Raw genomic sequence first — 25,117 nt, forward strand, 5'->3', positions numbered from 1 at the left:
GCGCCTGTCCGTGAACGCGTAATGCACTATGTTTATAAAGTATCTTCTTATTAAACTGTTTGTAAACTTACAAAGTTCTCAATGCTTCGGTTTGCATGTAGGGACCCTCATTATGCTACCGTGTTAGTGTGAGGCTATTTTTAGCCTTGTTAGTGGTATTAACTAGCGATTTAATTTCACTACCCGGTGCCCCATAGACTAGTGTTATAAGCTAATCTGTTTTTAGAGATAAAACTCTTTACATTCGATTTCCATGAAAACGCATCCCAGAGAACGATCTACTCTGTAACCATCTGTTAATTACCCCTAGGTTCATTTCTCACCGGGGTTGTCCTTTAATATAAAGACCAGAGCAAACATTAAGAGGAAAGAGACACTGCAGCTGATAAAGCCCTGAGCCCTGTCCAAAAAAAAAAAAAAAAAAAAATAAAAAAAAATATATATATATATATATATATATATACACCAAAGAGCATGTCATTATATATATGTGGGGTTTGTATGTATAATACGCCATTATATGCGTATCGTATACACGCGAAAAGCATAGGCACGCAAAAATGAGTTTTGGCGTATACATTCCACAACATTGCACACTCGTACTATTTATACGCATTTTCGTGAGATCCGCATGATATATATAATTCACATATGAAAAGTAAAATTATGTGTAGTCATTTTCATTTTATGAGGAACTGAAGCAGGAGAGTTTTCTGGTGCGGTGCAGATAAAGAACAGGCTGAACAAAACTAGCTAGGACAAAGCAAACCAAACCAGGAGCCCAAAATGACAAATTATACTGGTTAAGAAGAATTATAAATACTCCTGAGATCATAATTGGCACATATGTGACAACCATGTTCACAGTAGTTATTAGAATGAGATAAAATGCTCGTCTCTTCATGTGGTTTTCTTCCTTTCTCTCTCTCCCTCTCTCTCCTGGTCCTGACTGCTTCAGAGCTCTGAGAACAGCCACAAGACAGAACAACTGGATGGAGAGAAATAGGAGGAACTGTAGTGAGAAGAACAATGTATGAGCCTTAATATTAATTAACATTAATGTGGTCAGGCAGACTGCGCAGGAGACAAGAATAATTATCCAGGCCGCAGTGCAGCAGATCACTCTATATCTGAGAGGTTTGTACTTCAGAAAGGTTACAGGATGAACCACTGCCAGGTAACGCTCAACACACATCAGACACTGAAACAGAGGACGACCGGTCATGCAAAGTCCTTGGAAAAACAGTGCTAATGGTGCAAGAACTGAGATCCAATTAATCTGTAAAAAAAACAAACAATCCAGACAGTTGCCAATCTCACAAACTGACAGATTGAGGATGAAGAACTCTGATGCAACTCCACTTCCTGTGATGATGAGCCATACAACATAGGAGTGTATGGGAAGACCAAACAGGAAATTGATGCTGAATAAACACATTTCCAAGTTCCCCATTGGTAATGTGGCAGGGGTTGTGGAGTTGGTGGAAGTTCCGAGTGTGGTGGAGTTCATTTTCTCCCCGTTTGTCTGAGCACAGCTCACGAAACATAAATAGTATTGCTATAGGATGAGAAAATTATGAGCATATGGCGTTACTCAGACTGCATCAACATAAGCAAAATGAAAAAATCATAAAAATTAGACTGAAGGTACAATTTCAGTCCACCTCAGTGATTCAACACAGTTTACTTAAACTGGCAGTACTTAAAATGGCACTTTGTATACGTATCATTTAATACATTGCGGTAAGTCTACACAATGCACCCTTAAAAATTGATTTGATTCCATGGAAAAATCGATTTTACTGCCTCAAAAAAACTCTTTTGAGAAAAAAATAAAAAATAAAATCTAAAGAATATTTTTCCAATATAAAGAACATTTTGTGAACTTGAAAGGTTCTTCATTAAACCACAGATGGCAATAAATGACTTTTATTTCTAAGAGTGTACCCTAATGATGTCAAGCAATTAACTAATTCACTTTGATGAAACAAACAGAGATCAGTTCTGTTTTACTCAAGTGATCCATCTAACATACCCATGACCTGACCAAAGACAATTGTCATATAGCCTATCATTCAGCAGTGAAAAAGAATAGTAATTCAAATGAAAAGAGCAATAATTCAAATGAAAAGAGCAATAATTCAAATGAAAAGGAGTTTATCACCTGTAGAGTGAATGTCCAGTCTCTGTGGATGTGTATAAATCCCTGTGCTGTGTTTTATAGACTGACTTCACAGCTGTCACCAGAATATATGTGCATGACTTCATCTGCTGCACGTCACATAAAACATCAGATATGTAAATATTACAAGTAAAAAGAACGTTTTTAAAAGGTTTAAAAAAGACATGTACTCATAGCAGATACTTCCTTTCCAAAAAAGTTATTTTTGATAAAGTTTTGTTTATTGAATTATTGTATTAAAACAATATCACACGAGCATTTGTGGTGATTTTCTGAATATCAGCACAGCTGTGATTCCTCATCAGAGACAGGATACCACAATACTCGTGCTCTGTAACGTGTGGTCTCTGTTTCAATGGGTTTTTGGTTCTGTCATGTTTACCCATCTTTTAACCTAGCTTTCCTTCTGACCTAGTTTTCCTGAGTTGTCTTATTCATCATTATATTCACCTGTCTTGTTAATTATTTAATTAGTTCATTTCGATGTGTCTATGCTTAAGCCCTCAGTCGGTTATTATTAAAGTATACAGTGCTATTGATTCCTTCATGTGTTTATTCATGTTTCCTAATCATTTATCATCAAAGTCTGTATCCCAGTATTAATCCTCGTCTTTGTGAGCTTCTATACTATGTACCGTGGCATGCTCAAGCATGGCTGTTTTTATACAGCAAAAATATAAAAAGGTCCATACAATCAGTAAACAAATAATGCAGGTGCCGATCACTGAACACCTGGTATGCAAACTTTTGGTATAAAGAATGGAGGAGAAAATTATATTGAATCATGGATTGAGATTTATTGGAAAAACAAGCAAATATCTACCATTTATAATATATCAGATACAAAAAAGAGAATAAACTGAAAACATATAGGATTTCTTTATGCACACATTGGCCCTCATTTATCAAAAGTGCGTACACCAAATTTCCAGCGTACACCTTGCGTACACCCAAACCCACGGTGACTTTGAGATTTATCAATATGGACGTTGGCGTACGGCACGCTCAAATCCTACGCCAGCTCAGCAGGTGGTGTACGCACGTTTGAGTTAGTGGGAAAATGCGCAGAAAAACAATTCCTAACACCACAAAACGCACTGACAAGATATGCTATATGACCCACTGTTAAAAACCACAACAACAACATTTAGTGTTTATTTTTGTGCAACATGAACGTCAATGTTTAATTTGTGTGACTTTACCAAAGTGTTTGATCTGTAGGCATATGTATTCCTCCAGTCGCGAGCCTGTGCGCTTTATCTGACGTTTCAGGCCCGCGCCTGGCCCAGCAGCTGCGCACGGACTGGGACTAAAATAATTCAGACTGACAAAATAATAAAAATGGCCTTCTTCTTTTAAATAATAATAAAATCAATAAAAACGGCATTCTTCTTCTAAATAACAAGCGTCATTAAGAATAATAATCATAATAATAAGAAGAAGAATCTTACAAATTGTCATGTAATTATTAATGTGAATGAATCTTACTCCACAATACATCATCACTATTGTACACCCCAATACATGTGCCGTGATACAAAATTAAATGCTAATTGTTTCAAAACGTGCTGTAAAATAATGCATTGTGATGGTAATTTATCATCCAAACAGCTATTTAAACTGCTGGAGTGCGCGTCTCAACCCCCACACTAACAGTAGCTACTCGTAATTTGGGTCCATATTTTGTTTTTGTGAGCGCCTTTAATCCCACTCTTTAAACTCCCAAATAAAACAATTTCGGGGTTTTTTTCCACTTCCCTGGTGATGGTCTCGATGGGCGCGTCTCAATCATCTCAATAGGTCAGTAGTCAGAGCACTGATCAGGGAGTCAGCCCATTAACTTATGTCCTAATCAGTGCCCTGACTAAGTGGACTAAAGAGATGATTGAGCGCGCCCGATCTCCACGTCGGAGAAGTTTCGTTTCTTTGCCGTCTTCTGTTTGTCCATGGCGTAAAATGAGGGCGTGCGGGAGGCAGAGACTTGAATATATAGGGGCGTGTTATTCTAATGACGATCGTTTTCAGCCGTGGGATTTATCAAGGGCAAGTATTGCGTACACCTGAATTGCAGTGGTGCGTACAGTTTCATAAATCCGGCGGTGAGAGGAGTGTAAGCATAATCTTACGCCAACATATACACCCGTTTCTACACAAGATTGATAAATGAGGGCCATTGAGTGGCTGTTGTTTGTGGACTTTCTAATCTATATTATACACAAAACAGTTTTAAATTACCAGTTTAATATCATCGGTTGGCTGCTATTCATATTTCCAGGGTCAAATTGCACATCTTTTTACCATCCTCTGTGAAATAAAGTTGCTCTTAAAAGATTTCAGGGTGATATAATGAGCGCTTTTGAGGAGCAAGCGTGTCACATTACACTCGATATGTGAATGTATAAATAAATAAAACTAGGTGTAAATACATTTTCTACAGATTCTTTGAAGAACAGAGGCAGGAGAGTTTTCCAGCCTGGTGGAGATAATGAACAGGCTGAACAAAACTAGCGAGAACGTAAAACAGAGCAGGACACCAAACTGACACGTAGTATGGATGTGCCAGAATGGTAATGAATCCAGCAATAGTAAATGGCACATATGTCATTACCATGGCCACAGTAGTTATTAGAATGAGATAAAACGCTCTTCTCTTCATGTGGTTTTCCTCCTCTCTCTCTCTCCCTCTCTCTCCTGGTCCTGACTGCTTCAGAGCTCTGAGAACAGCCACAAGACAGAACAACTGGATGAAGAGGAAGAGGAGGAACTGCAGAGTGTAGAACCATGTATGTACAGTAAAGGTAAATAACAAAAATATCATCAAGCAGACTAAACAGGAGCCAAAAGTGATTACCCAGGCCGCAGTGCAGCAGATCACTCTATATCTGAGAGGTTTGTACTTCAGAAAGGTTACAGGATGAACCACTGCCAGGTAGCGCTCAACACACATCAGACACTGAAACACAGGACGACCGGTCATGGCAACTCCTTGTAAAATCAGTGCTAATGGCAATAGGTTTGCAATGTAACCTGACAACGTAAAGAAAAAAAAATCCACACAGATAAAAATCTCGCAACAACAGAGATTGAGCATGAAGATCTCGGATGCAACTCGACGCCCTGTTCCTGAGACGATGAGCCATAAAACATAGGAGTGCGTGGGAAGACCAAACACAACATTGATGGAGAAAATCCACATTTCATAATTGTCCAGGAATGTCAAAAAGGTTGTGGAGTTGGTGGAGGCTCCTGATGTGGTGCAATTCATGTCCTTCCCGTTTGTCTGATCAGCACAGGAGCTTACAAAATATATCTGATATTGCTTATAGAGGAGAGAATTATAAATGTACCGGGTTATTCAGACTGCAATTCAACATGGGCAAGATGATAAAGTACACTAAATATATGCAATATGCGATTATTCATATAGCACTCAAAAAGAATGAATCAAGTCATTTCAAGGTTGATCCACAAATAATCCTTATCCTTTAACCAATTAGATAAATAATCCTATAATGTTTAGGTAATTCATGGTCCTGGAACACCATATGCGTAGAGATACATAAAAATGTAATTTGGCAATTTTATCATCTTTTATCTGCGGTTTTAATCTTTGATAGAATCGTTATGTAGACACTTATTATATAGCCTACAACTTTTCGAGTGCACATTGCCAATGCATAAGCCAGCTCATTCAAAATCGATTGTTTGCAGTTTGACGGACGTTACTCACAATTTATTGGGGGAAAAAAAATGTGCACATATGTTAAATTATTATTATTATTTTATTATTACTTCAATGAGCGAGTTAAATTAATACATTGTTAGCTAACTGTGTGATTTGTATCTGTACATTCCTGAAATATATTACCTCTGATAACAGATCACCAAGTTTTAATGTAGACACATGTATTTTCTGTAAAGCTGCTTTGAAACGATATGTATTGTGATAAGCACTATACAAATTAATGTAAATACAACTGAATCGGATATTAGCACAGAATATGTGGAACATAATTTAGACATTAAAATGCTGTAGGATTGTGACAGTAGTATACTAGGGTTAAAAGCATATATAAGGTTAAAACTTATCTTTTTTCATTTCATAATTTAAAAAAAGTATAGCCTAATGGGCTTGTAATTATTATAGAAAAGAAAAGGCAAAGATTTATAATATTTAAAAAATCTTAATTATTTTATGTTGGGTTGACAACTAAGCCATCTAACATGACCATAGATCTTTTAATATGACTCATAACCACAGTGGTTCAGCATATAAAACAAATTGAATTAAATTTAAAAGATGAGTTTATCACCTGAAGAGTGAATGTCCAGTCTCTCTGGATGCAGGCGATATAAATCGCTGTTTTGTAGACTGACTTTACAGTTGTCAAAGGAATACTTTACATTATGTGCATGACTTCATCTGGTCACATTCAACATATGCAAATATTTAGAGAGGCCCATTTATAGACCCAAAGGGCAGATGGATTAGGCCTAAAAATGGAAAAATGTATGTTTAAATGTTTGGGATTTTTTTGTATATAAATAAATATAAATACAAAGTTAATTTATGTGGTAGGATACGATGCACACAAATAAAACAAGTTAAAGAAACTGTTTGGGAATAAGAACACTACATTTAGAGGTATAGCATTTAGTGATATTGGCATTGATTTTAATTTTTACTTTTTACAAAACTTCAATGACTTAGCTTTGAAACTGTGCTCCAAGATATCAAATATACTGTATATAATTTAATTAATCCATCTAACATGCCATTAACCACTTTAATATGACTGATAGTGATAACCATTTGATCCAATTTAAAGTGTATCACCTGCAGAGTGAATGTCCAGTCTTGCTGTAATCTCTGTGCTCTTTGTAGACTGACTTCACAGTTTTCAAAAGAATGTCCTCATCACCTCAAATATGCAAATATTTAGAGTAAAACATAAGGTTCAGAAAGATAATCTATTCTAGCATCTAGTCTAATCAGAGTAAACATTTTTTATATAAAATATGTCTATAATTACTTTCTTTTTTAAATCTTTTTAATTTTGAACATTGAAGTACAACCAATTAAAATGTGTCCTAAACTTTTAAATTTAAAGTTCGGCAAAGCAAAAATAGACAATATTGTGTGTAGAAATATAAGTTACTCTGTATTACATACTTATTTAGATTCACACTTGCAGTTGTGCATAGCTGTGATTTTTATATACAGTAAGAAAAATAAAATAGAACAAATATTTATTTTTGATTCCATACTCTTGAAACAATAAGACCAAGATAAGACAATAAGCACAAGCATTTAGAAAGAATAAGAGCAGAAGTAACACTGCTTTATTTATTTGATAAATAAACTAATATCAACCATATCTGAAACCAACACTCAGAATTAACTACATATGTTTAGAAATGTGACCCTGGGCCACAAAACCATCATAAGTCATAAAAAAGTCGTATGTCGCATATTTGTTGCAATAATACATTATATGGATCAAAATAATCGATTTTACTTTTAATGAACTCAGTTTTAAGGCAACCAGGTACTTATTTGTTTTAATATTTGTTTACAGTTATATGTTTTGCTAATGACTTAATTTGGACAATTTTAAAAGTGATTTTTTCAATATTTAGATTTTTAAATATTCTCAGTACCCTCAGATTCCAGATCATTCATACATCCATGGAAAGGTTATTCAGCTTGCAGATGATGTATACATCTCTGACCCTTAAAAATGGACCCTTAGGGTTTTGTGGTGCAGGATCTCAAATATGAAAATAAGGTATTTCATGCATTAACCATTGTTCAGTGATTGTCTGATGGAGAACACAAAACTGCCTGAAATCAGCAGTTCAAATCACAGGAAAAGGAAAAATGTACTCATGAAAAATATCAAGCCAAGGCACTTGGGTTTATGAAAAGTATAAAAAAGCCTTTATTTCATTGTGGCTTCAGGCAAGGCAAGTTTTTAACTAAACTAATTTCCCTTGACACTAAAATATCACAATAGCAGGTTTTATGAGGTACAGGGGCAGGAGAGTTTTCCAGCACAGTGCAGAGAAAGAACAGGCTGAAAAAAGAGAAGAGTGCAATTTAATGCAATTTAAAAGAGAAGTTTATCAGCTGTAGATTAAACGTCCAGTCTCTCTGGATGGGTGTATAAATCTCTGTTCTGTTTTGTGAGCTGATTTCACAGTTGCCACAAGAATATATGATATCCACACATAGCAAAGAACACATATGCAAATATTCAATGTAAAAAATGTGGTCTAGATATGTGGAAAACATAGCTCATGATCCTACAAAAAGAGTAGACATATATAATGCTTTCTTAAAGACTAGTTGGAAAATTATATTGCTAGACAATATTATACGTAAATGAAAAATGTTTATTGATTTAAAAAGTTCTAAAATCGTACAATTATTCTCTTCAGGCTTGTACTGTATATTCTTAATAGTGAGTAGAAAAGATGCACAGGCAACTATATAAAACAAATTATACTTTTTTCTCAGTATGAAATTGTCTTGTCTTAAAACATAAAAACATCTGGCTGCATTATTTTAAGAAATATATTTCTAACAAGGAGATGGCGGTCCATTCCTTTAAATTTTATCCTAAACTGATCAATGAGATCGATAATATCAGGATTATTTTTGTGAGTACATTTTTTAAAGAAATTGTCACGATAAGTGAATGCAAATTTTAATATTAGCTTTCACGGGTGGCACGCCAAACACCTGCTATGCATTTTTTTTTTACTTAATATGATTTTTAGAAGAACTCAACATTATGAGAAATTGAGACAATAATGTATAGAAAACCAGTCAAAATTGTACACACTTATACATTTCTTTATATAATATTTTCCACATTTGAATAACTGTCACTCATAAAAATGAAGAGGAACATAGTTACCAAAATGTTCAATAAATTCAAAAATTCACTCAACTAGCTTAATGAGGTTTTCATGAACAGGTCAGTTTGCGGTTCTGAACATTTTTAAATAAACAGAACAGGGAAGGACAGATCAAAATATCACATTAGCAGGGCTTATGAGGTACTATGGCAGAAGAATTTTCCAGTCCGGTGCAGATAAAGAGCAGGCGGAACAAAACCAATCAGTATAAAACAAACTAAAGCACTGAACCACAATATCTTAATATCTTGTATTAGAGAGTATGATAATCCATAAAGAGTGAATGGTACATATATGATAACCATGCTCACGGTAGTTATTAGAATGATCTTAAATGCTCTTCTCTTCATGTGGTTTTCCTCCTTTCTCTCTCTCCCTCTCTCTCCTGGTCCTGACTGCTTCAGAGCTCTGAGAACAGCCACAAGACAAAACAACTGGACGGAGAGAAAGAGGAGGAACTGTAGTGAGAAGAACCATGCATATACATAATTAATTTTATATATTGAAATTAAAAAGGAAAACAAGCAAGAGCCAAGAATAATCATCCAGGCTGCAGTGCAGCAGATCACTCTATATCTGAGAGGTTTGTACTTCAGAAAGGTTACAGGATGAACCACTGCCAGGTAACGCTCAACACAGATCAGACACTGGAACAGAGGACGACCGGTCATTCCTAGGCTTTGTAGGATATATATGAGTCTTGAGGAAACCGATGAGACATGAGAAAGCAGTGATAATGTTGTGAAACTACCAATAAGTGATAGCACATTGAAGAAACAATTCAGAGAGTTGCCAATCTCACAAATAGACAGATTGAGGAGGAAGAACTCTGCTGCAACTATACTTTCTGTTCCTGTGACGATGAGCCAGATAATATAGGAGTGTGTAGGAACACCAAACAGGAAATTAATGAAGAACAAACTGATTTCCAGACTATCCAGTAAACCAATGGACTGAGTTGTGGAGTTTGTAGATGTTTCAGGTGTAGTGAAGTTCATTGTAGAGTAATTCATTTTCTGTTTGTCTTCCTCAGTTCATCAGCCAACAAAACATATTATTGCAACAAGATCTACAGGAAAATAGAAGTATAAACATAATGGGTTAAATCAAATTTAATCACAACACTGCCTTTATGGAACAGGTCATTTTAATAAATCAAATAGAGCAAGCTCGACCTGCTACACTGTAGTTAATTATTTTTGCCTAACCCTCATATTTTTTACATGACAAAAAACAAAACAAGAAAATACATCAAAGAGTTTGTCACCTTGTAAATGTCTCATGTGATGTATAAATCCATGAGCAATGTTTTGAAGTCTGACTACAAAGAATGTATGTGCATGATTTCATATGACACCTTGCACGAAAACATTCAAATATATGCAAATATTTCATGTAAAAAACAACAACAAAGAAATAGTTCAAAAACACAGATAGCCTTTTCTAAAAAGTATTTCAACATTTGAATAGACATATTGACTTGCTTCATGTTCATTAATGTACAATATAAAGCTATAGTATAGCAATAAAGCTAGGCTGGGATTAAAGTGACCGGATCATATCATGAGTTTTAACAACAGTGCATGTGCGTGCGACTGAATGCTAGGCTGCCTCTGAAAGCTTAATGCCCCAATATACCCACAGCAATATACCCACAGTAAATATAATATTTTTCATTCTTTACTTGGGGTAAAAAGAGGTTTGAAATGTGTGAGCAGTTATATAGTTGTAAGGAAAGTTTATGCATAAAGGTACCTTACAAAACTGATTTCGGACAAGCGCCTTCTGAGGGGGCATGACAATCTGCAACAAAATAAAGAGAGCTTTGGTGTTAACTAAACCAATATTTAATAATACAATAGTAATTTCACATGAGCAATGATGTCAAAAGTAAAAAAAGTTACATTTGCACACAAACTGACCACCAACTGCAACTTTCAGACGCCATATTTAACTTAACTCTCCCAGAATGGAGTGCACAGGATTGAAATATAAAAGTGAAGGATACATCTGATGAAGGTATTTCAGGAGACTGGAAGTGAAGTTAACAATGGATTAGTATGTGCCTCGATGTCTGCCTTTGAAATGCATCCTCCGAAAGCTTTCCCGCACAACTGTGCACAAGTGCGAAATTTTTTACTTTGAAGTACCAGGTTTTATGAGGGTTAGAAGTTAGAGGAGTAACTCAATGTCTGAATGGTGTGTTGCATAAAAAAATGGAGGAATCCTATAGTTTAACCTGGGTTTTAACTGATCCCCGACTAAGGATTTACACATTCGAATCTGAATTGTCGAATCTCTCTATGGTCGACTGATAGTCGAATCATCTGTGTGTGTGTGTGTGTGTGTGTGTGTGTGAATGGATTGGGAGGGGCATGACAGTCAGCAGGAGGGTAAAACTGTTTATATTTTCCTTTACACACAGGACACAGCAACAACTTTTAATAAAGCGACTAAAACTGCCTGCCAACTGACAGACAAACTGACAATGGCTTTGGCCCCACTTTATAAATTACTATGTACTTAGATTAAAAAAAACACAATTTGTGTTCAAATTGTATTGCAAAGCACTTTTGCTGATATTGAGGTGGGATACAGGTAGAGTTAGAGACAGGTGTGGTGGTATGGGTCAGTTTAAGGGTAGGGTTAGGTGTAAGGGAAGTGCCAACTGTGTACTTACAAATGTAACTACAGAAATTAATTACAGATGTAATTGCATGCAGGTATTTTTTTTTTAAATGTAAGTACAATATAAAAACATGTATGTACACAATAAGTACTTTGTATCAAATTATTAATTCCAATGTTAGTACGTAGTAGTTAAGGCAACCTAATATATAGTGGGTCCATTGCTTTCTTATTTAGGTTTAAATAAAAGGTAATGTGGTGGATAAACATTCGTAAAACATTTTCTCATAATATTTTTAAAGCCATGATTGAAATACAGAACATCACACAAATATATAAAATAACATTTTGAAAAATAAACCTAAAAAAAAACCTGCCTAAAAAGGAAAAGAACACTTTGAGTGCGTTACATGCACGTTCTTAAGACGATTATGCCTAAAGGGGGTCGCACATTGGACGCGAAGCTCAGCGCCGCGCAGCGTAACGTCTTTAAAATATTGAGCACCCCCATATTGCCAAAATTCTATGATTCTTGTATCATAACACCTGCGAAGATTCGATTGTGAGATCGGTGGTCAAATCCGGCTCCGCATATCGATGCATTGAATCGTCGACTTTTCGGGGTCACCCCTAGTGTAACCCCTCAGGTCCTACTTGCGCCACTCTGTGCAGGCCTCAAAACCTGTTGTCCGGCATTCCAGCTTTCTATAGAGTGCTTCTTGAGATCAGGGATTGAGATTTACTCGCACAGCTCATACTAGTGACCTTCATTACACTCACCTCCCTAAACCTCACTCCCATCCAGGTGACAGCACCAATGTAACCCCTCAGGTCCTACTCACCCAGCTCTGTGAAGGCCTGGCGAGTCTCGGTGTGGAAGCAGTTTCATGAGCTCATAAAACTCAAATGAGACAATTCAGAATACTTAAAATGTGTCCGTTTTGTGAATTCCAAAGTAAGTTCTAAATACTCATGAAAGGTAATTTTATTTGTTTGATTTGAGTTAGCTCTACTCAAACCAATTAATTATTTTGAGAGTTAGGTTTGCTCTCATTAGCTGTTCTCCATTACAATAGTATATAGAATGTGTTTGTTTGTTTTTTTTTTTTTTTTTTTTTTGCATTTTCCTAATTTCCAAGAAGCCTATCTACCTTATTTTTAAGAGTGCTGTCATTTGAAACTTGTGTGAACCTAACAGTGTTATTCAATAACATCATAATCTTTCAGCATTGCAAAATAATGTAAATAAAGATGTAATGCTTGATTTTCATCCAAACTGATTTCAGGAAAAATCATTAGCCTACATACGTTTATGAATCAACACAATTCAGCAAAGTCCTGGCGATCATGGTATTGTTGTATATTCTTGGGGGAAACTTTTTTTGTTTGTCACCTAAAAAGTGAATGTCCAGTCTCTCTGGATGTCTGTATCTGTGTTACTTCACAGCTGTTACAATACATTTGCATGACTCCATATTACAATACAACTGAGATGCAAATATTTCAAATGACAAACATGATTTTCAGATAGCTGTCTGAGTAAACATTTGCAAATAAAATGCAGCGTGTTAATTTGAGTTGATTTAAAGACATGTTTCCATGCATGTTCCATGCATTGCTAATTATAAATTAGACACACTAAATATTGACTTTATATGAAGGTAAAGATATGAGCTCCTTTTAGAGATGCAACTTCAGTGTTTGTAATGTAACTAAATATTCAGTTCTTTATCAAATCGTCTATGAAAACATCTGACATGGAAACTCGGTGACACTGTGTTCAAGAGAAATTATAAATGCTTTTATTTTGAAAACATACAGGTGATTGATACATAATCTAAAAGGTGTGGTGGATATCTGAGCCTTATCACACGAAAATACATATACATTATATGAGTGTGCAATGTTGTGGAATGTAAATAGTGAGCAGTTTTTTGCCTGCATACGATACACATTTTATGGCGCATTATATGCACAAACCCCCTCCCATTAAAAAGCCTTTTATGGGGTTTTCAGCAGAATTTAAAAAAGAGCATCATAAAGCATTTAAAAAGAAAAAGATATCCATTGTAACATATCTTGACAAGATTTAAATGTTTTAAAGCAGAGGTGTCAAACTCAGTTCCTGGAGGGCCACAGCCCTGCAGAGTTTTGCTTCAACTCTGTTCCAACACACATACCTCTAGTTTTCAAATAAGCCTGAAGGACTTGATAATCTGGATCAGGTGTGTTTAATTATGGTTAAAGCTAAACTCTGCAGGAACTGAGTTTGACGCCCCTGTTTTAAAGGATTGAGAGGTGTTAGGGTGGTTTGATGAAGGGCATTTCACGAGTTCACACTTACAAATAATTCAGATAGAATAAATGGTATGCGTATTTGGCGTGCTGTCCGAGGAGAGGGCTCCGAGCTCGGTATTTGGCCCGAACCCAGAGTACTCCCCCCGTATTTCTGGTTAGGAAAGTTAACCAGGTGCGTGTGAGGTAGAAGGGGTGGTGGAGGGATGCTGCAAACTTTGTCAAGGAACGTAGGTGAGTTGACTGGGTATTTATGTGATCCTCCACTTGAGCTGATTGGTAGACATGTTGATTACTGATTGTTGACAGCTGGTTGGAATGACATCATGATTAGGTAGATCATTTGAACGTGCTTCTCCCGAACTTAGTTTTTTAAGAAACATCATTTCACGAGTTCACACTTACAAATAATTCAGATAGAATAAATGGTATGCGTATTTGGCGTGCTGTCCGAGGAGAGGGCTCCGAGCTCGGTATTTGGCCCGAACCCAGAGTACTCCCCCAAAAAATTGCTACTAGCATAGGACAGCAGCCAGTAAATGATGTTGATGCCCCCCAAAAGTTGCAGAGCATGAACTGGTGCTGTGCCAATCGAAGGGGGGGATAGTCACTGGATCGGGAGATCTTGTTCATTATTGTCTGAGGTTTGTATGGTCGTGATATCAGAAAGGTGAACCTCGTTGGTAGTCAGCTGGGGTGGTTGCGTGTAGGCAAGAGGAGATAGCAGTGCTGTGGCAGTGGAGACGAGCTGTTTCAGCATACTTTCAAACGTATCCAATGAGCTGGCTGTACAAAGAATTAGGCTCCTGTAGGAGTTGAGAAGATGACACTGCTGTGGGGGTGGGACAAGTTTGGATGGAGGAACAGAACTCCTGCGGGAGTGAGGTTGGTGATACTGCTGTGGCAGTGGAGATGAGCCCTTTTAAATCTGCTTTCCAAACTATCCGAAGACCCAGTTGTACAGAGAATTGGGCTCCTGTGGGGTGGAGAAGGTGAGACTGCTGAGACAGTGAAACAGGTTTTGAAAAGACGTATCAGAGCTCCTGCGGGAGCGAAATTGACTATAACTGCTGCGGCAGAGGATACGAGACGTTTCAACTTGCTTTCCAACTATCCAAACGAACAATTTGCACGGATGATTGGGCTCCTGTGGGAATGGAGATGACGACATTGCTGTGGTGTTGAAACGAGTTTCAATGGAGTATCGGGCTTTGCGAGAGCCGAGTTGTCGATACTGCTGCAGCCGTGGAGACGAGCCATTTAACTTGTTTTTCGAAACCAGTGAGCTGGGTTGGACGTAGAACTGACACTCCTGCGGAAATATGGAGAAATCACTGCTGTGGCAGTACAAGCAAGTTGAATGGAAAAAACGGAACTCTTGCGGGAGCTGAGGCGGTATCACTGCTGTGGCATTGGAGGCCTTTGGGTGGAGGAACTGGCTTCTGTTGGAGCGGAGGAGATGACACTGTTTTGCAGTAAAGTCGGTTGGAGAAACTGGGCTTCTGCTGGAGCGAATGAGATAACACTGCTACGGCAGTGAGAACTAGCTGGATGGAAAAGCTTAGCTTCTGTTAGAACGGAGGAGATACTGCTGCGGCAGTGAGAGCCAGCTGGATGGGGAATACTGAGCTTCTATTGGAGTGGAGGAGATAACACTGCTGCGGCAGTGAAAACCAGCTGGATGGAAAAGCTTAGCTTCTGTAAGAACGGAGGAGATACTGCTGCGGCAGTGAGAGCCAGCTGGATGGGGAATGCTGAGCTTCTATTGGATCGAAGGAGATACTGCTGCGGCAGTGAGAGCCAGCTGGATGGGGAATAATGAGCTTCTATTGGAGCGGAGGAGATAACACTGCTGCGGCAGTGAGAGCCAGCTGGATGGAGAATCCTGAGCTTCTGTTAGAGCGGAGGAGATAACACTGCTGCGGCAGTGAGAGCCAGCTGGATGGAGAATCCTGAGCTTCTGTTAGAGCGGAGGAGATAACACTGCTGCGGCAGTGAGAGCCAGCTGGATGGAGAATCTTGAGCTTCTGTTAGAGCGGAGGAGATAACACTGCTGCGGCAGTGAGAGCCAGCTGGATGGAGAATCCTGAACTTCTGTTAGAGCAGAGGAGATACTGCTGCGGCAATGAGAGCCAGCTGGATGAAGAATCCTGAGCTTTTGTTAGAGCGGAGGAGATAACACTGCTGCGGCAGTGAGAGCCAGCTGGATGGAGAATTCTGAACTTTTGTTAGAGCGGAGGAGAAAACACTGCTGTGGCAGTGAGAGCCGGCTGGATGGAGAATCCTGAACTTTTGTTAGAGCGGAGGAGATAAGCCGGCTGGATGGAGAATCCTGAACTTTTGTTAGAGCGGAGAAGATAACACTGCTGTGGCAGTGAAAGCCAGCTGGATGGGGAATACTGAGCTTCTGTTAGAACAGAGGAGATAACTGCTGCGGCAGTGAGAGCCAGCTGGATGGAGAATCCTGAACTTTTGTTAGAGCGGAGGAGATAAGCCGGCTGGATGGAGAATCCTGAACTTTTGTTAGAGCGGAGGAGATAACACTGCTGTGGCAGTGAAAGCCAGCTGGATGGGGAATACTGAGCTTCTGTTAGAACAGAGGAGATAACTGCTGCGGCAGTGAGAGCCAGCTGGATGGAGAATCCTGAGCTTTTGTTAGAGCGGAGGAGATAACACTGCTGCGGCAGTGAGAGCCAGCTGGATGGAGAATCCTGAGCTTCTGTTAGAGCGGAGGAGATAACACTGCTGCGGCAGTGACAGCCAGCTGGATGGAGAATCCTGAGCTTCTGTTAGAGCGGAGGAGATAACTGCTGCGGCAGTAACAGCCAGCTGGATGGAGAATCCTGAACTTTTGTTAGAGCGGAGGAGATAACACTGCTGCGGCAGTGAGAGCCGGCTGGATGGAGAATCCTGAGCTTCTGTTAGAGCGGGGGAGATACTGCTGCGGCAGTGACAGCCAGCTGGATGGAGGATCTTGAGCTTCTGTTAGAGCGGAGGAGATAACACTGCTGCGGCAGTGACAGCCAGCTGGATGGAGAATCCTGAGCTTCTGTTAGAGCGGAGGAGATAACACTGCTGCGGCAGTGAGAGCCAGCTGGATGGAGAATCCTGAGCTTCTATTAGAGCGGAGGAGATAACACTGCTGCAGTGAAAAATTTGAGGTGGGTTCCTGCGGGAGTGACTGGAGAGATGCTGCTACGGCAGTGAATATTATTGATTCATTTAGTGAATTTGGTGATGTTGAATTGGAGTGGATGTGGTGATCCTGTAGGATTGAGTGTATGGAAACAAGCTGAAGCTGAAACAATTTTAGCTGATCTGACAGCTGGTCTGTTGGGCTTCTTTGATGTGGGAGCGATTGGAGCGGATGTAGCTCTTGAAAGCCTCTGACGACCAGCGACCAAGTTTTTGGATCTGGTGCTGGGAGAGACCTTTTTGAGCAGTTGTGGTTGCTGCACCTATGCGAAATGAATGGCTAGAAAAGTTGTCTGCCGAGATGCCGGATAGAATCAGTATAGACTTGAGGTGTTTTTGGAACCAGAAACGTGTGACAGGGCAGTTAGCATCGTCTGTGAAGAGTGGTTCAGATAAAAGTTTAGTCTGCAAACTTCTGAAATGTAGGTTGGCTAAAATGGATTGATACGGCTGGATTGGTGATGGAAGGTTGAAAATGTAAATGGATTGCCCTTTTTTCATTTGATCCGTCTTGCTTTGTTTGATGAAGTAAGAGATTGTTTCGTCATCTAGCACTGCTAGGTCTGAAATTATAGGATGAAGCTTTGGGTTGAAGGTGGACGTGATGGTAATTTCTGAGCTTCTGAGAAAACCGGAGCAAGCCAATATAAACATTGCATCCAGAGTGCGGGCAGTATTGGTGGAGTGGTAGCCTTGGCGGAGGGTGGAGATACATTTGGTAAGTATGTCTAGAGTTATTGGTTGTCTGCGTGGGTGGGTTGAGTTTTTTGGATGCCTTTGATGAGCATGGATGTTTGTGAATTGGTTATTTCTGGAGAGGGCAGACCAAACACAAGTTTGTTGAATTCAGCTTAGATGACCCTTGATGGAGCTGACTTGGAGGTTCTTGATGCTGTTGAAATAAGATATGAATGAAGTGATGGTAAGCAAAGAATAATCTGGAAAATTCAGCTTGTATATGGAGTGAAAAGACTTGAAACACTTCCATGCAGTTAGGTAGGATTGGAGGGTTCTGGGGGAAACAGCTTGAAGGATGGAATTGAGAGATGCGTCAATGAGGGGTCTCAATGGGTGGTTTATGGGAATATTAGCTCTCAATACTTTGGTACTGGGGTTGGGAATGGGAATGGGTCCGCCTCTGGCGCCAACAGCCTGAATTTCTGTGAGGATCTGTGCTCTAATGTTGCTGGCGACAGGGGGCAGTTCCAAGGCTGTAGCATTCGGCGGGAAGGGCATCTGTGTTGCAGAAAACAGAGTGAATGGAGCACTAGTTTGGGAAAAAGTGTTAGGCGGATAGAAACCAGGGGCCGAAAACCGCTTGCGGAGGCAACCTCTCATTTCGGTCGGTCCCCAACAAAGGAGGAATGGGAAAAAAGGGGAAAGAGGAATGCTAAGGAGGACAAAAAGCAGCTGGGCCTGCACCGCTAGCGGAGGCAGCCTCGCGCTAGAGTTTGATGGTGGGGCTGCAGGCCAAGGGAAGGGGTTAGAAGAAGTGACAGGAAAAGGCTGTGATACAAAGCTTGAGCTGCTGGCGGAAGCGTACTTACGCTTAAAGGATTGCCTGGGGCAGAGGAAACTGGTATTGTAACCTGAGGTGCAATGCTGGAAACACCCACGGTCTCTGGCTCGGCGGAGCAGAGAGATGAGTTGGGCTGGGTGGCGGCGACGATGGCAGCGGTGGCTGGAACTGGGGTGCGGCCCGGGCTAGCTGAGGGCCTGCTGCAGTGGCCTGGTGCTCGAGGAAGAACCAGTTCTGTGGGAGAAAGGGTCTTTTGAGAGCGTGAGTTCGGATCCTTATGTTTCCTTGACCTGTTTGTAGTTTTGGAAGGTGGAGTGGATTTTGGAGATGGAGAAGCTGCTTGAAGTGACACGTACAGGTTGTATAATTTGGCTTTATTAATTCTTCTGGAAAAATTATCATCGACACTGATTAGCACTTGTCTTAACCCTAGTACGGTCCATTTCTCTATTGCTGGAATCGTAGGTTGTACTGAGGAGTAGGAGGAAGCTGGAGATGGTGGATGTCTTGAAGGTGGAGGCGATGGCAAGCCTCTGCGTCTCGGTGTGCGGGATGTGGCTCGGCTGGGCCGACGGCCACGCTGTGTTGCTGGAGATTCAGTCACGGTGTCTTGTTGGGTTGTGGTGTCCCTTGCAGCTGTGGGATGCTGTAGAGGATCTTCGTCAGATGGATAAATTTCATTCTCAAACATTGCAATGGGTAGGACCAAATGCTGATTTTCTTCAGCTCCTGCGGAAGCATAAAAAACAACACTGCTTTGGCAGTGGAGAAACGGTTAGCCAGAGAAACTGAGCTCCTGTGGGAGCAGAGGGAACAGCACTGCTGCAGCAGTGGAGAAACGGTTAGCCAGAAAAAAGTGAGCTCCTGTGGGAGCAGAGGGAACAGCACTGCTGCAGCAGTGGAGAAACGGTTAGCCAGAAAAACTGAGCTCCTGTGGGAGCAGTGGAAAAACGGTTAGCCAGAAAAACTGAGCTCCTGTGGGAGCAGTGGAAAAACGGTTAGCCAGAAAAACTGAGCTCCTGTGGGAGCAGAGGGAACAACAACTGCTTTGGCGGTGGAGAAATTTGCCAGAGAAACTGAGCTCCTGCGGGAGCAGAGGGAACAGCACTGCTACAGCAGTGGAGAAGAGATTAGCCCGAAAAACTGAGCTCCTGTGGGAGCAGAAGGAAACACACTGTTATGGACACTGGAGGAATTAGCCAGAGAAACTGAGCTCCTGTGGGAGCAAAAGGAAACACACTGTTATGGATACTGGAGAAATTAGCCAGAGAAACTGGGCTCCTGTGGGAGCAGAAAGAACAGCACTGCTGTGGCACAGGAGAAAAATAGCCGGAGAAACTGAGCTCCTGCGGGAGCAGAGATAACAGCGCTGCTGTGGCGCAGAGGAGAAAAAGATTAGCCAGAAAACTGAGCTCCTGTGGGAGCAGAGAGAATAGCACTGTTATGGCAGAGGAGAAATTAGCCAGAGAAACTGAGCTCCTGTGGGAGAAGATGGAACATCACTGCTTCTGTGGTGGAGAAAAAGTTAGATGGAACAAAATGGAAAAGCATGTTTGTAAAACCATAATGGGACTCTTATTTTGAAAGAGACCCATTTGGGTCCAACTCTTATTAAATTTAGCATACAACATTACAAAATAATCACATTAAAGAAAACAGTCCTGGTTCATAAGAACTTGGCGCCATACATTGATTGTAAATGCTCTGAAACTGTAATATTCTGAACGCAACACGGCGCCACATTCAAAAGTTTAATCACAATTAGGAAGATGTGATGTATGTTTCTGTCTCCAAAATATAAGATGGCTTTAATAATCATTATGCTGTATTGTCAACATTTAAGTTACTTAGCCTCACGATACATTCATTCGCTTTGCGAGCGAGTAAATTTATTGTTCATCACCACGGCAAATGCACTTTGTGTGTGACAAGTTTCTGTCTGTCGTACACAGAGGCAGCAAGATCACAACAAAGCTTGATGCGTGCCGGAACTATGTTATTTAAGATACATTTCTATTTCTTGGGACAGGAGCTGTTGTAGCTGTCCTGCTGTAAGTCTGTGCAGTGTGCACTCTTTACAGTGTCTGAGCGCTGCTCAAACAATTGACTCCTCATTGATTGAATTGTGGCAAAGACCACATTACACTTTGGAAAAAACAGGAATTCTTTTACCGTGATGTTGAGGAGCCATAGGTTTGAAATAATGCTGATGAAAAGCGGCCAAAAGGGGCTTTAGGTAGCTTAGGAATTTGTAAGGAAAGTTTTGTAGCATTGTAGCATAGCTTCAAGCAGCATGTGGAGCCATGTTGACAGCGTGGGTAGAAAAGTGACCTGCCAGAATGCTGCAAACTTTGTCAAGGAACGTAGGTGAGTTGACTGGGTATTTATGTGATCCTCCACTTGAGCTGATTGGTAGACATGTTGATTACTGATTGTTGACAGCTGGTTGGAATGACATCATGATTAGGTAGATCATTTGAACGTGCTTCTCCCGAACTTAGTTTTTTAAGAAACATCATTTTCCCAACTCGTCGTAGATAAAGAAAAGCAGGTACAAAACCACCCAGCACAAAACAATACAAGCTAAACACATTTACTTCCTCAACATCTCTTTGTAGCAGAATATAGAGGAATCTTGAGAGCAGAAAAGGAACAAATATGGTTAGCATAGTCACAGTCAATATTACAATGATCTTAAATGCTCTTCTCTTCATGTGGTTGTCCTCCTTTCTCTCTCTTCCTCTCTCTCCTGGTCCTGACTGCTTCAGAGCTCTGAGAACAGTCACAAGACAAAACAACTGGATGGAGAGGAAGAGGAGGAACTGCACGAACGAAAACCACATGAAAATGTTGAGTGACAGTAAAATTAACATGCAGAAAATGCAAGATCCAACGCCCGCTACCCAGGCCGCAGTGCAGCAGATCACTCTATATCTGAGAGGTTTGTACTTCAGAAAGGTTACAGGATGAACCACTGCCAGGTAACGCTCAACACTCATCAGACATTGGAACAGTGGACGGATTGTGATGATGTTTCCTGTTAAAAACCTCAATGTCATCAAGAACGCTGATTCACTTGGACTAAATACCTTCTGCAAATAAATCAAAGCAAAGAGACAGAAAATGATCTCACAAACAGAGAGATTGAGCATAAGCAACTCTGATGCAACTCCATTTTGTGTTCCAGTGATGATGAGCCATATAACATAGGAGTGTGTAGGAAGACCAAACAGAAGACTGAAGATCATCACACAAATTTCCATAACCTCCATTGGTGTCTTTTTAAATGCAGTAAGGTTAGTTGATGGGGAAACCTCAAATGTGGGATCCACGGCAGAGTAGTTCATCTCTCTGTACTTCCCTCTAAATACAAATGATTTCATTTAATATTAAACGTTGTTATGAAACGTCATCAATGTTCCTATATTTAGGTTTGTATATATAAGCATATTTTACTGCATACGTATTGTGTGTAAAAATGAAATCATCTTCTAGCTTTGTAACGTAATTGAAAACAATTTGACATGTCTTTTTTAAATAATTTTTAATATTTTGTTTTAAATTTAAAAACTACTTTAATATAAATACTTTAATTTAATATGAAGTAGTTTTAAGGGGAGTTTGTTACCTTGACAAGTCAATTTCCAGTTTTTCATCAAAAATCAAGCACAATTGTTTACCATAAAACTGGTCAAAATAATTCCAGTGGCGTGCGCGCTATTGTGAAGTAGCTCTTTTGTTCTGAGAAATTCATTCACATCTTGCATAATTTATTACCATTCAGTCCTGGCATGCAAATGTAGGTCAGAGGATATTTTCTCTAACCAGATTGTTTTATGCTGGTTAGCTATGTTTTGTTGCATCGCAGCTGGTTTGAGCTGGTTTATGCTGGTCCTTAGTTGGTCATGAGCTGTTTTAAGCTGGTACTGAGCTGGTTATAAGATGATCCAGAGCTGGAGCTAGTTGCTTAGAACCAGCACTTGACCTGCTTAAACAAGCTCAAACCAGCTGCCATGCTTCAAAACATACCGAACCAGCAAATGCTGTTTTTTTTTCAACAGGGGTGTGATAAAAGTGAGGTATGCAACTTTCAATACAAATAACTTATACAGGTGTTTGTTTGTTTTTATTTATTTTTTTATTTATTTTTTAAGATAATTGTATTCAATGTTTTGTCTCACACATGTGTCAAATGGAAGATGCACATTCCTTCGAAGCTTCGAATTGTCTGTGTGAATCAATTGGTTCAGAGCGTGTATGAAAATGCCAAAGTTATATCATCGCTGTATCAAAACATTTTCAAAACACTTTTTTGAGGATTTTTTTCTGTTCAAAGTATAATGATTTAAAATTAGGCCCTATAGCAAATAAAACATTTCCACAAAAAAAATATGAAAGATTTTTTTTTTTTTCAAAAAATATTTTACCTTCACACATCAAAATCCAATAATTCTCAAGCAATCAGGTCTCATTAAAAATAAACCAACTGCTAAGATATAATATTAGAAATTTTACTGTGAAAACAATTGCAATATCCCAACAGCAAGCACAATATTTACCAATAAAGTACTACTCCTGCTGTTATATCACTATATGCTGTTATATATACACACAGATACTGAATATTAAGGCATGAGATGCAACTCTATCAAAAATGACCAAAAGACAAATAATGCCATAGATGACCAGTATGGAATTTTTAAAAGGTGAGATTTTGTGTAAACAAACATTAGAGTCAAGTGAGTCAATCAGAGATTTGATTAAGCCAGAACACATCTGTTCTACTGTAGAGTCCCATGGCCAAAGCCTGGCTAACCACCTAAACTAAGCAGATTCAAGCCAGGATCTAACCTGAATTGGAGACCGTTTTTTTGGAAAAAAAAATCCAATAACAATTGAGTCTTGAGGCTTGTAAGATGTTTTCACACTAGCAGAATGAGTGGGAGAGAGTTGCTATAGTTTGAGGACACTGTAATGCAATACAGGTGGTAGCTCATTCTGAGGGGCATTATGAGGCCCTCAGAATTAGCTGCCTTTCCATATTGGCCGTTTTATCAAACCAGAAAAAAATCTGTTCTACTGTGGAGTTCGTTGGCCAAAGGCTGGCACCCCATCACAACTAAATGGGTTCTAGCCAGGATATAACCTGAATTGGAGACAGTTTTTTGAAATACTCCATTGTTATTAGAGGATTATTTAGGTAGACCAGTCTTAAGGCCCTTTCACATTGGACACGATTTTGACGTGCAAATAATTTGCGCAATGTTTTTTTTTTTTCGATCAGCTGTTTGTGTAATGAGCGCTTCCACACCGAACGCGAATATGCTGAGGCGAAAAAACGACATTTATTTTTTCGTTTCGATGTCGATTTTTTTTTTTTTTTTTTTTTTTTTTTTTTTTACTCTAGCGGCGACAAAAATGGCTTCAACCACGCACATAAAAGGAAACAAAGGTGACGAAATGTCCAGTTGATGTCACAAGCTATTCAATCACCTTTAACTTTTGCCAGGCATAGCATTTCTCATGAGATTACAGCTGTAAACTGTACAGCTGCAGCTGTTTTTGCCCACTGCATGCTACAGACAGCAATAACTTATAAAGTTTTATAAATAGTTGATTTTTTTTCTAAACATTGTGTCCACGATTATGGAAAGTGAACGCGTTGTCATCAGTATGTCTGTGACACTGAAATGTTTACATTGTGACTCGGTTGGAAACATCTGCTCGGATCGATTGATTCCCTGAAGTGCGCGGTTTGTCTCGTCAGATGCGCTGCCGTCTCTGGAGGAGATCCTCAAATTGTCCCACAGACTTTAGAAAGTGCTGAACCGGCCACGATAAAGTTTTAGCTCCTGTACAAGATTAGCATCCTCCCCTTCAGACTCTGTTCTTTAAGACTGGCTGCACCCAAAACCTTCTTCTCTGTCCTTTAAATAAAATGAAAAGCTCGTCTTCACTGAATGATGAAGTGCCCGTGTTTTCTCAGGTGTCGCCGCGAATGTTTTGGAACGTTGGAGCTCTGAAACGTTGCAAATTCGTGTCGCGGCTGATGTGATATTTGCTTATTCGTTACGCTTTTTCGTTATGCGTCCGGTGTGAAAGGACCTTTAGTTGTTTACTCACATGTTTCTATTGCAGTTACATGAAAGTGAGACCTTTGTGGAAAAACTCAATTGTTATTGGATAATTTTTTATTGAGGCCAGTATGATGTTTTCACAATAGCAGAATATGTGGGAGAGAGATGCAATAGTTTGAGGACACTGTAATGCAATACAGGTGGTAGGTCCTTCTTAGGGGCATTTTGAGCCCCTCAGAATCTGCTGACTTTCCATATGGGCCGTTTTATCAAGCCAAAAACATCTATTCTACTGTG

At 39.5% G+C, this 25,117-nt stretch overlaps 3 protein-coding genes across 3 annotated transcripts; all 3 read right to left on the reverse strand.

The window, feature by feature from the left end:
* Positions 1-685: 685 nt before the first annotated feature.
* LOC137047133 (chemokine XC receptor 1-like) lies at positions 686-1,510 on the reverse strand. The gene has a single exon (XM_067424709.1). It carries the CDS (start codon positions 1,508-1,510, stop codon positions 686-688), a length of 825 nt encoding a protein of 274 aa, XP_067280810.1.
* Positions 1,511-4,613: 3,103 nt separating this feature from the next.
* On the reverse strand, positions 4,614-5,447 carry LOC137047111 (chemokine XC receptor 1-like). The gene has a single exon (XM_067424671.1). It carries the CDS (start codon positions 5,445-5,447, stop codon positions 4,614-4,616), a length of 834 nt encoding a protein of 277 aa, XP_067280772.1.
* Positions 5,448-8,205: 2,758 nt separating this feature from the next.
* LOC137047114 (hydroxycarboxylic acid receptor 2-like) lies at positions 8,206-10,119 on the reverse strand. The gene is made up of 2 exons (XM_067424675.1): positions 9,397-10,119; positions 8,206-8,259 (listed from the first exon to the last, which is right to left on the reverse strand). Exons 1-2 carry the CDS (start codon positions 10,117-10,119, stop codon positions 8,206-8,208), a joined length of 777 nt encoding a protein of 258 aa, XP_067280776.1.
* Positions 10,120-25,117: the final 14,998 nt, after the last annotated feature.

This window comes from Pseudorasbora parva, chromosome 18, assembly GCF_024679245.1.
Source record: "Pseudorasbora parva isolate DD20220531a chromosome 18, ASM2467924v1, whole genome shotgun sequence".
Classification (NCBI taxonomy): Eukaryota; Metazoa; Chordata; class Actinopteri; order Cypriniformes; family Gobionidae; genus Pseudorasbora; species Pseudorasbora parva.

Excerpts from the sequence above, each read along its gene's own strand:
- LOC137047114 (XM_067424675.1), bottom strand. The coding sequence starts at position 10,119 with ATGAATTACTCTACAATGAACTTCACTACACCTGAAACATCTACAAAC. Across the intron at positions 8,260-9,396 it reads TGAGCATGGTTATCATATAT|CCTGTTCTTTCTCTGCACTG; the intron begins GTACCATTCACT and ends CTCTTTTTTCAG.
- LOC137047111 (XM_067424671.1), bottom strand. The coding sequence starts at position 5,447 with ATGAATTGCACCACATCAGGAGCCTCCACCAACTCCACAACCTTTTTG.
- LOC137047133 (XM_067424709.1), bottom strand. The coding sequence starts at position 1,510 with ATGAACTCCACCACACTCGGAACTTCCACCAACTCCACAACCCCTGCC.